This window comes from Polypterus senegalus, chromosome 1 (assembly GCF_016835505.1).
Source record: "Polypterus senegalus isolate Bchr_013 chromosome 1, ASM1683550v1, whole genome shotgun sequence".
Classification (NCBI taxonomy): domain Eukaryota; kingdom Metazoa; phylum Chordata; class Cladistia; order Polypteriformes; family Polypteridae; genus Polypterus; species Polypterus senegalus.
This window is the reverse complement of record NC_053154.1, coordinates 25,169,782-25,181,900: the sequence shown is the minus strand read 5'-3', so window position 1 is coordinate 25,181,900 and position 12,119 is coordinate 25,169,782. Positions and strand designations below refer to the sequence as shown.

The window sequence follows — 12,119 nt, the reverse complement described above, 5'->3', positions numbered from 1 at the left end:
TCATCTGATTAAATAAAACCTATTATTCGAATCAGTATTTAGTTCATTTAATACTACCATAATTCTGTTTCGCGGAAGTCAACTTCTACTTCTTCACTGTTTGAGCTTTTGGTCACTAGATGAAAGCACAAAACCGACACTATTTAGTCTTCGGTAACTCTGCCTCACAGAAACTCGCGTTTGTTGTTATACATGCACTGCCACTGTATGGCATCGTAGTCACTAGATCTAAGCACAAAGCCGATACCATTTTGTCTTCGGTAACTGCGTCACATACAGGCCAAAGGCAGGATTTAGTTTCGGGGCAGAATTTATCAATTTATGTACATGCACAAATTTTTTCATTCATTTTATGCATAATTTCCTCCAATTCTTTAACTTGTATTCAGATTTCGGCGGTTTAGACCCAAACTCCCCCCCTTACAGCTTTCCCTCCCTTTCAACAAGGTGCGGGTGGTACGCAACAAAACTCACTTAACCTCAGGTGGTACTTGACGTCCAAAGGTTTGGGAACCCCTGAGACAGAGGATCACTATGAGAGCGTAATGACTGGTTGTGCATCACGGTTCTGACAATAATGGCATGCACTGCTCATTTGTGCTTTTACATATTAGTGGCATGGCGGTTTTCAAGCAGTGCGTCATTCTCATTGTTATTTTACTTAGAACTGCACTTTTATTTCCAATAATTCACCTGTGATTGTAAAAGACAATATAAACATATTTCAATGTTGTTTTACAAAATCACAAAAAGTAAAGGGAAATATCTACAAAAGTTCTACTAATTTTCAGTGATACTAATGTTTTTATTAATTTGTTTTCTTCTTTTTAACCTGAATCAACTACGTCGTCAATAGGCGCCCTTTGAAAATAGGCGTCTGGCGCAGGTGCACAATTCACACCACCCACGCTATGGCTCTGGATTTTAGCACATGGTTGCAACATAAAATGAAAAAAGTGAAGAGGTCTGAATATTTTTTGCATACAGGTAGTTATTGATTTCCGACTTATGCATCTTAAGACCGTTATTGCATCTCACGGGCAAACGATAGTTTTCGCCATCTCTATATGGCGTGACTCATTCATCTCAATCTCAGTTTCAGCTACACTCAGTTACGTCTGTCTTACAATTACAGGATAAAAAGGCAATTGATCTCGATACTAATATGAAAGTGATCAAGCATAATGCGGGAGGAAAGTGAATGCAATTGCATGTGACTTTAAATTATCCCATTGTAACCGGTGTTCACCGCACACATTGTACTACCGCTCTCTGGCTTTGAATCTGGTTAACCTCTGAACCTTCTGCATTGTAACTCATGATGTGTCGCTTTGTAAGAACCGTCATGGAGGGGTAATGCAACCACACTGAACTCCTTTCTCTGTTAATATTTATTATTAACAGTCTGAAATGTTTAAACAGAAAACATACAACAGCTCGGACTCTGCCGGTACAATTCCTCCTTTCACAGTTAACACAATGAACTCTGGGAGAGGTGAACACTGATGACGTAACGTAACACAGAAAAAGAAAGGATCTGTGAAGCTGTTAAAGATTCTGCACCCATGCGAGCAACAGTAATAACAAACTAAATCATAAAATAAAAAAAATAGATTGCACAAAACAGATAGAAGATCTACATACTGTGCTAAGAATGCTGATTTAAAAAGATATAAAACAAACAATGCCTCGCAGTTAGGAGACCCGAGTTTGCTTCCCGAGTCCTCCCTGCGTGGAGTTTGCATGTTGTTCCCGTGTCTGCGTGGGTTTCCTCCGGGTGCTCCAGTTTCCTCCCACAGTCCAAAGGCATGCAGGTTGGGTGCACTGGCGATCCTAAATTGTCCCTAGTGTGTGCTTGGTATGTGTGCCCTGCGGTAGGCTGGCACCCTGCCCGGGGTTTGTTTCCTGCCTTGCACCCTGTGTTTGCTGGGATTGGCTCCATGACCCTGTAGTTAGGATACAGCGGGTTGGATAATAGATGAATGGATGGATGGATAATACAAACAATATGACTTAAGGAACTTATTATACAGTACTATTCACATGGTCAGGTCTAAATACATATACCGGTCTGTCTCATATCCAGATCAATTTTCATCCAGTCCGTCAGAAGCGAAAGTGGCCGTAAGTCGGCATCTACCTGTATTTGAATGTGGAAAATGAATATATTTTGACCAACACAGGTAGCCTCATTAACAATTCACTCAGATGTGAATGGTCTCTGTGATAGACAAGCATCCCATTCACGTCTATTTCCTGCCCTGCACTCGATGTCCCCAGACTCTGCTGCAGCTCCCACCCAGGAATAAAACATCTGGATCTTAAAGGAATGTATGAATGGTGACCAGTAAAAGCAGTGTTTCTCAAATTGGGTCCTGGGGACCCCCTGTGGCTGCAGGTTTTTGCTCCAACCAGCTTCTGTTTTTAATTGAACTCTTGGGCTATTTAAGCGAACTGATATTTCCCAAGTCCTGTGTTTAGGGAACAATATATTAATTAGAAAACTAAGTTTGCTAAAAAAAAAATATTAAAATGTACCAAGCAGTTATATAGGAATAATTTTTTTTTTTTTTTAACATTCATTCTTCTTTTCAAGGTGTTCTAATTATTTAATTAATCCATGATTTACTAATTAGTGGGTCTGATGCTAAAGTAGTTGCAGCCTTTGATTATTCAGTGTTGTTTGCCAGGGTGTCTGCTCTGCTCATTTTAAATTGTCATTATTAAGGTACAATGAAAGGGGAAAAACTGCACAGAGAAAGGGCAAAGTATAATGAAATCAACAAAAGAAAGTTAAGCATTTAAATCTATAGCAAAGGCAGAAATATTTAGTATAAATGTCTTATAAATGTAAAAATCATGCTGCTATGCTTATCTGAATGTCGAATAAAAAAAAAATACCAGCTAATTAAATGAGCTCAGTGTTATCTGGTGTTGTCACTGATTAGGAATCTGGTTGAAACAAAAACCTGCAGCCACAGGGGGTCCCCAGGACCGAATTTGAGAAACACTGAGTTAAAGGAAGGCAGTGTTGCCCCCTAGTGGCTTAGACAGTGAATCATAAACTGTGCCATGCCAGTTCAAAGCCACCAGTGACTCCGTGTTTGACCCTGCATGAACTGGAAACTACTGTGCTGTTCACTAGTCAATGTTTCGCACAAGAGCATCAGCTCAGTAATATCAAGGTAACTGTTACAGGCAAATGGACATTGCTCCAAGACTCCTAGTTAAATATTTACACTCCTTCAATTCAGCATATTTTTCAAAGTGTAACAGCTTTTACTGAAGAAGCTGGGGCCTTGTCATCATTTCATAAACGATGCGCGCAATGATTCTCAATTAACGTTTATTTGTATTCCACTGCTAGCCACAGTTTTGCCTGTTAAAGAGGGAAAACAAGACAGAAGTAAAAAAAAAAGGCTGCCACCAAATCAGGGTGTAATGCTGTGCATTCTAGAAAGGTGACATGATATGAAATATTCATGCCAGTATATCTAATTTTGATGAGGGTACATGGCCATAAAAAAGGGTTCTATCATAAAGCCAGGGCCTACTAAAAGTGACAAGCTCTTATCTTGGCTCGATGTACCAGCAGAGGAAAAGAAAAGCTCGTAAAGACGTGTTCTCCTTCCTGAACGGTGCTGATTGTATCTATCAGACAGATAAAGAAGAAGGGCAAAGCTCCCTGAAGTACAGAGTCTGGCGCCTTATATGCAATTATGGCTTTATTCGTTTCTTCATTTTTTTCAATCTGCTTGCTCTGTGCTCTACATAATTGAGTTGTAAAAGCCTAAATCTATAGTTTCAAGGAAGCAGATCCTCTGTCCTATCAGGGGAACTTCATCATCATCTCTGACCCCTTTGAAGTTCTGATAAAGCTCATTGGTGGCTAAATACACTGGGTAATGATGCCTTTGCTTCCTAAACACATTTTGGTGTAATAATGGGTTTAGGATTATGCAGCTAATCACAAAAATCGCCTTTAAATTTTCCTATTGCATACAATTCTACTGCAATCGCCGAATTTTGTGATTTCCTCTAATGTTATAAGTATGCATGTTGTCACACATGTACGTCACAGGAGCACCTTCCAGACTCATCAGATGTATGTCATACCACTCCGGGACAAGAGGGGGAGCTGTCACTAAGTGTGTTGTCTCCCTTCCATCCATAGCTCTGTGAAGATGCCCCAGGAAGGCAATTGACTCCACCCATTCCAGTTAGAGTGCTATAAAGCTGAAGAGATGGTGTCTGTGTTCTGACTTGTCAATGTGTGCAAAAAGCAAAACAAAACAAATAAAAAATAAATAAATCAAGGGATTGAAACCCAAGCAAGAGGTAAAATCACAGATCAAAATCAGGCAAGAAGTAGAAAACTAGACGAGAGGCAAAAATCAAACACAAAGAATTTCTACAAGAGTTTTAAAGGATTTAACTTAGTGTAACCACTGGCCTTTTATCCAGTCATTCTGATGAACTCAAGGAAACAATCTCAGAAGACCACGCCTCTAGAAACACGTGATACAACCCTAGTGATGGTTACCCAAAATGGCGGTTACTTGAGAAAAAGGCCATAAGCTCTGATCATGACAGTCTGCTGCTGGACTGAGCTGACCGAAGGTTGGAATTAAATCTCATCTTCCAAGGTTGCTTTCTTTGGGTTTAATACATGACGGTTTCATCGCTGGCATCCCAACTTTTCGCATCTCTGGGCTGTGTCGCTCCCCTACTTGATGGCAGTATAGAGTACATCAACAAGAACATCTGTGCTGAACTAAAAGTATATTCAGATATACCAAGTACTGTGAATGTGACAGCCATGTTGGAGAGCCCCATTACATTAAAAGGAGCTGGTCACTCAGTAAGGGTACAAAAGTATGGCACATACACCACATGTTGATCCCACAAGGATACTTTTGCCTCCTCTTCCTATAGAACATAGACTACAAAATTTCATGAAAGTAGTAAGCAAGGAAAAAGATGAATTTCGATATTTGAGACAGACACTTCCATCAATAACTGACACCAAGATTAAGGAAGACATCTTTCTTGTTGCACAGATCTCATACATCACCAATGAGAAGCAGTTTGATAATTTGCTAGTGGGGCTGGCAGAAATTGCATGGTAGGCATTTAGAGACATCATTGGGAATTTTCTTGACCACTAAAGAGCACCAAATAGTATCCAGCTGGTTGACAACGTAGACAACTATAACATGCAACATGTCAAAAATTAATTTTCTTGATCTACACTTGGACTTCTTCATTGCTAATTTTGATGCAGTTAATGACAAAGAGTTCTACCGATGGAAAAGCGGTATCAGGACAAGTAGAATCTATCGATGTTGGCCAACTATCGTTGGAGCCAGAAAGGAGAAACATCAGATACTGTGTACAAAAGATTTCTATAGTTTCAAAAGAATTTCAGCACTAAAACATTTTGAGCTCATTGAACTAATGCAATGTGTCAGCATCATTAAGCGGTTAAACACTCTAAATTCATTTAAAGTGAAATTCTTGTTTTTCCAAATTTCTACATGATACAATCAATCGAAAATATATTTGTGTTCAGCTTGAAGCTGCTTATCATAATCACCACAGGTTTTTCAGGAGGCAAAACTTTAACAAAGGGGGCTGTCGAGTTTAACACAACTTACTGTATTAGTTAGCTTGATGGTCTTCTTATATTGTATTTTTCTTTTTCCCGGCTATCATGCAAATGATTTGTGGCTAGGGGCAGATTAGTAATTCCCACTTCTTTGCTGTTCTTCTATTCCAAGTTGAACACATGCAGAGATGTAAAAGCAAGCAATTTATGGTTTTGAGCTGCTAATTGCTTTGTCTTTTGCATCTCATATTTAATTATCAGCTAGTAAAGAAGACGGGAAGCGATAAAAAGCAGAAAACGCAGCTGTCGACAACTGACAGAAGCAATCTCGGAAGCAACTAAAAAATGTTACGTGAGCAATAATTAACTTCTAATTAATTTAGATTGGAAATAAAAACCTGCAGCCACCTCAGGACCGAAATTGAGAGCCCCTGTTGTACACCCTTGTGTTATTGCCCCAGTGGCACATTTTTACTTAATCTTCTTTTGAATTGAATGTTCCATTAATGAGGTACATTGTGGCTAGATTTGACATTCTGTTTGAAATGTGGCTATCTTCGAATCCATCCTGAACCATTTTGCTGGTTGTGAAACACAGAAAATGATGGCGATTTCTATGACAAGTCTGGAAATAATAGGAATTGGAAACTGAACAAATAAATGACTGGCCTACTTGAAATAATGATTTTTCTATTTCAGCCAAAATATACTAGGACAGTCTTAATTAAAACGTTTCAGGCCTGAACTTGTCGAAATTGTCATTGGGAAACTGAAGTGCCATGCTGCTCCTCTCCACCATGACAAGCCCAGAGCGTGAAAACTTCACAGGCTTGACTTTGGGGGATTTTACCATCAACACAACTGCCATCTTTAACAGAAATTCTCCAGGAATGGCAGTTCAACTCAGGACTTTCCTTTTTTTTCCCCTCCATACTATTCCCACCATGTCCATTATATTCATTAATTTTCAAAAAATGCTGTAGCATATCTACCATATAATAAAACACTATGGTCTGCATGTCCAGTCTGACAGAGCATTCTGATTGGTCAGTTTGACTTGGATGTGATTGGTCAGTTTGGCTTTAGTGATGTCCTTGAAAGAGGAAGTGCGAGTGTGAGACACACAAGGAGGAGTAAAGGCGTCAGATGCATGTTGAGAGTCGCCTTTACAGACTAAAAGTATAAAACCGGACAGGAGGCACGTAATAAAGACAGAGTCTCAGAAACTGGTTTTACAGGAAAGCGTTACAGAGGGAGTACCAGACATTCAGAGCAAATGCAGTGGAAAGGCGCTGAAAATCCACATAGGACAAGAGATAAAAAAGTATTTTTAAATTATTCCATCACCTGTCTTTGACAGGCACCATGGCTGGTATTAATTAAAGTAATAAAAATCTTCTTGCAATACGGACCTGTCAAATATCACACTGATTCTTTGTGACTCACAGAGCTGTCTGGGAATATCAATTTCTTCTTGAGGTCTAATGTCATTATGGGTTATGGTGTGTAGATTGATGGGAAATATATTTGTTTAAAATTAAATCTGTAGCACAATACAGTGTGCAGAAAGTAAAAGAATCTGACTACTTTCTGAATCCAGTGTATACAAAAGAGATGGCATGATGGTATAGAAGTGTAGAAATCCCTCGCGACCCGTCCTTTAGCGTCATGGCCAGCACTGGGCCAGTGACACTACAATTAAGATTTTATCTGGTTAACTAAGTGTTAAACCAATGGTTTAAAATGTGGATTCAGTTTTACCAGATCAATAGTGAGAAGCCTGATGAAGTGGCTGTAGGCTTCAACAGTGTACCAAGGCTTAGGGGGCCCAAGTGTTGCATCTACGGGACATGAAAACAACAAATCCTTATGAGCTTATTTAGCTTTGTTAGTCTCAGGCCCAATATGTCAGGCCGACTTTCACAAAACAAGTATATACTGCTCAAAAAAATGAAAGGAACACTTTTTAATCAGAGGATAGCATCAAGTCAATGAACCTTCTGGGCTATTGATCTGGTCAGTTAAGTAGCAGAGGGGCTTGTTAATCAGTTTCAGCTGCTTTGGTGTTCATGAAATGACCAACAGGTGCACTAGAGGGGCAACAATGAGACGACCCCCAAAATAGGAATGAATAGTTTAACTGGCATGTTCCCTCCTCCTCTGTTTTTTCACCAGTTTTGCATTTGACTATGGTCATTGTCACTACTGGTAGCATGAGGCCACACCTGGACAATACAGAGGTGGCACAGGTAGTCCAACTTCTCCATCAATATGTGCCATTGCCAGAAGGTAAGCTGTGTCTCCCAGCACAGTCTCAAGAGCATGGAGGAGATTTCAGAAGACAGGCAGTTACTCTAGAAGAGCTGGACAGGGCCCCTCATAGAAGGGCTTTAACCCATCAGCAGGACCTGGATGGAAAACAACGCTTCTTGCCAAAAGCTAGACACCCAATTTGCCTACTTCTCAAGTGGAAGGTCTTCTTGAATTAGACATTGAGCTGCTCACTGTTTCTGGCAGTACGTCCTGTTGCAAAGGGTGGGGTAGGCCCCAGACTGACGATTTACCCTGGTATTTATGTCTTTTTTACATTTCACGGTGGAATTTAGGGTTCAATGGCGTATTGAAGATGGCCAACACATGGTGGACTCTGGCCCCTCAATCAATTCAATCTAGATCCCACCTTTCTTCTCCAATCCTCCATTAATCAATGGTTTATCCATGACAACAGTCTCACAGGGCATACCTCGTGTATTTACACCTATGGCACATGCAGACCTCAGACACCCCTGTTAACCACTTCTAGTTGGTCATGTGGCAAGCCAAGCAGCTCAGCAAATTTTATAATGGAGTAATTGCTAGATGAAGTATGTATTTCTAGTACATGTTTTTATCACTATTGTAGTATGTGTCTAATCAGTACATTCATCCATCCATCTATCTACATCCTAACTACAGGGTCATAGGGGTCTGCTGGAGCCAATCCCAGCTAATACAGGGCGCAAGGCAGGAAACAAACCCCAGGCAGGGTGCCAGCCCACCACAGGGCATCAATACATTCATACCATAAAGAAAGTAAACAGCACTTAATTATTTATAGTCCATTATAGTCCATCCCAATATTAGGTGCCCATTAGAAAATTATCCAAAATAATGGCATGTTAATTAACAGCAAAAGCACAACAATCATAGAAAGTAAACTAAAACCCCTGAGAAGTATTTATGGCACTGCAGTAATTAGAACTGCATTTACCTGAGAGGTATATTTAAGACTTCAGCTTGTCATATGCATCCATTTTTTACTGTCCCCAGAAGTCAAATTTTGGAATATTGGCCTTTTTGCTTTATAGGTTGGCTTTTGTTGAATTTTAGCACAGTAAATTTGCTCTATAAAATAAACACTGAGTATTTTTACATCCATTTTAATAACCCGGTTATTCACAGAAACACAGTGTCTAAAATGCCACGTAAACCCTTAGAGAAACCAGGATATCAGTCTTTGAGAAACCAGGCTAACACATGTGGATTTCTCCTTTAGTAACTCGGTTATTTGTCCATGTAAATCATTAACTGGGTAACAGTTAACAATTTTGTAGTCAGAACATGTCTGTTGCACTCTGTTAACTTTGCACACAATTCCTGTAGCCACAGGTAGAAATGGTTGAAGTATCCACAAAGATCAATTTCCAGAGGTAAATACTTGGGAATTGCATTATTTCTTGTCCAGGTTGAAATAAATCTGCCTCAATAGTTCAGAAATATCAAAATTTTTGTTGACGGGCTGAATGCACAGTGCTAAGCTCAGAAGCACAATCTTGGGAGTAGTGACGTGTGTTACGTAGTCCGGTTACTTTTTATGAGTACCGAGTAACCTAACACAATACTTATTCTACTGAAGTAAAAATACCTGGGTTATTATTATCCCAGCAGCACTAGTTGTAAGACAAGCACTTGTAACAAAACATCAGAACTTTGAAGGGCTCAGTCGCACACTCAATCAGAAAACAGAAACATTAATAAAGTGCCAGTTTCATTTTCGTCCAGCTATTTGCTATAAATATGTTGAAACAGTGTGATCAGGTGATGCAGCGACCAGTTATCACACTGTGATTCATTGGTGGCTCAAGTTGGGGATGTTTTTCACTTTACAACATATGAAGGAACTAAACAAATGTATAAAACACAACAAAATTTCGCTGCATTTCTAGTAAGTTTAATAAAGGGGCTTAGGATTTAATAACAAATGTTGACCCAGCAAATAAGCGTGTTTTTTTAATACAAAAGAAAAAAATGCAACAGAAATGTAACATGCTGTTTGTAACACATTACATTTTATAACAAGTAACTTATTTATTTAGTTGTATTCTTGATAAGTAATGAGTAATGTGATGTGGTGGATGGTTGGGGCCCTTACCTGGCCAGTATTCTGGTTTAATGCAAGGGCCGGGGGAGAGGACTTGCATAGGGCATTATCTTTCCCAGATCACTAGATGGCAGCCCCCAGGATAGCAGTGGTGCCACGGATTTACACAGGAGCTCCATGGGAGTTGGAGCTTGGCACTGCCCTGTTGGGCTCCATGGATGCTGCAGGAATTGCAGAACCCTACTTTGTTGGGCTTCCACCTCACCCAGAAGTGCTTCTGGACCATGCTAACGGCCCACCAGAAGTGCTCCTGGGTGCAGGATTAAAGGTGTCCTCTGCCACTGCTCCAGGAACCAGCATTGGAAGGTGGATGATGAAGCTTGCTGGAGGAGGAGTGACGGCAGAAGACACTTAGAGAGCGAGGGTGAAAGAGAGACAAGACAGAGAAAGAAAAGGAGTGTACTGTTGTGCTTGGGAGTAATATACTTGGGTGCTAGTGGGAAATGAATAAAAAGCATTTCCCACTGAAATAAAAGCTTTGTGTGCTGCAGAGACTTGTGCTTGTGCCTGTTTGTATCGGGTCTGGGGAGCTGATGCGCCCCCTATGGGCCACAGTAACTAAATTACTTTTAAAAATAACACTCCCCACAGCACTCACAAGTCACAGGCTCCATACTTGTTTTTGGAATCACAGCAGCTCAAGGTGACATTTATCTCCTTTTATTTGGGCATTTTATTGACATCAGCACATTTTGCCACTCCTTTGTAATTTATTTATGCAATTGTGGATTTTTAAGAAACCACGTTTTATGCCTTTTTCTGGGTTTTATGTGTGCATGTAAATACACTCATTAACTGAATGGAACAGCACTCCTTCCATGTCAATTCAGTCTCCACCTTCTTGCAAACTTGAGTTGGATAAAAACAAATCGTGACTCATGAAAATGAATGGGTGGAAGGGCGATTCACATGGTACTCACCGCTTGTGTGGTAATTTGAGATGTCTTGTCCAGCCACAGAAGACATTCTTGAATGATTTTTCCTAAAGAAAAACAATTATTATTAATATTATTATAACATAGCATTCTCAAGCTTTTTTCCTCTTCAGGGGAATGTTTGGTAATGACAACAGAAACCAAGCAAAAATGGGCATGAGGTTTCTTACAAATTGTACATATCAGGGCCTCATGCATAATGCCATGCATAGAATTAACACTAAAACATGGCATATGAACAAAAACAGAAATGTGCGTATGCACAAAAAATACAGATCCATAAATCTGTGTGTACACCAGCTTCCACGTTCTTCTGATACCTAAATCCCGGTCAGCGTGAAATGTAACACATGTGAACTTGCCTGCCACCCCACCCCAACTCCTCCCACAATTATGCCTTTTTGAATATGCAAATCAATATAAATAGCCCTTAAGCTCAGCGTTCTGTGAAAAGGCAATGGCAAAAGCACGGAAGAAAAAGAAAAATTTCAACAAGTACCACGTGGGGGCAAAGAAAAATGTAATATTTGTTGGTTTAAGCAGTGGTATAAACAACAAAAGGAAGCTGATCAAGTGACATAAAGGCAGGAACAATCCCTGAATGGGGTGCCAGCTCATTGTAACCGCTGTCCACTGCACCCTCACATTTAATTATCAACAGTATACATTATTTAAATGAATTTAAAAATGTATCTGTATAATGCAATATGCATACTTTACTGCATTTCATCCTTGAAATTATATCAAGAGCTCCAAGAGATAGTACTTGGAAATCTAAATTGACTTAGAAGCCAGTCATCATCATCTGTAAATACACGCTATTGAATTGAATTCCTTTATTGTTATTATATGGTACGATGAGATTCAATAAGCAAATCCTCCATAAACTTATTTTCCTATAAAATATTAAAATAATAATAATACTATAAAAACAATTTTAAAATATACAATATGAAAGCGTAAGTACGATATACATATATATATAATGTAGATAGTGAAATGGTTCCTAAAGTGGCTCAGGTTGTGCAATATTATACAGTAACTGTATCGCAAGTTTATAGTGAAGTGAGGCAATTGTACTTATAAGTAGAAACAGTTCTACCAGGAGAACTTGATGGACTAATTGAGTTCGTTTATGGCTTTTGGGATGAAACTG

General features: G+C 39.5%; 1 protein-coding gene across 2 annotated transcripts in view; it reads right to left on the bottom strand.

Moving 5' to 3' along the window:
* syt12 (synaptotagmin XII) overlaps window positions 1-12,119 on the bottom strand; it is a 392,188-nt gene that overhangs the window by 150,535 nt on the left and 229,534 nt on the right. For both annotated transcript variants that reach the window (XM_039744803.1, XM_039744812.1), the window contains exon 2: window positions 10,949-11,010. In XM_039744803.1, coding sequence (XP_039600737.1) covers window positions 10,949-10,994 — 46 coding nt within the window. In that variant the 5' untranslated portion in view covers window positions 10,995-11,010. The remainder of the gene's footprint in view (window positions 1-10,948; window positions 11,011-12,119) is intronic.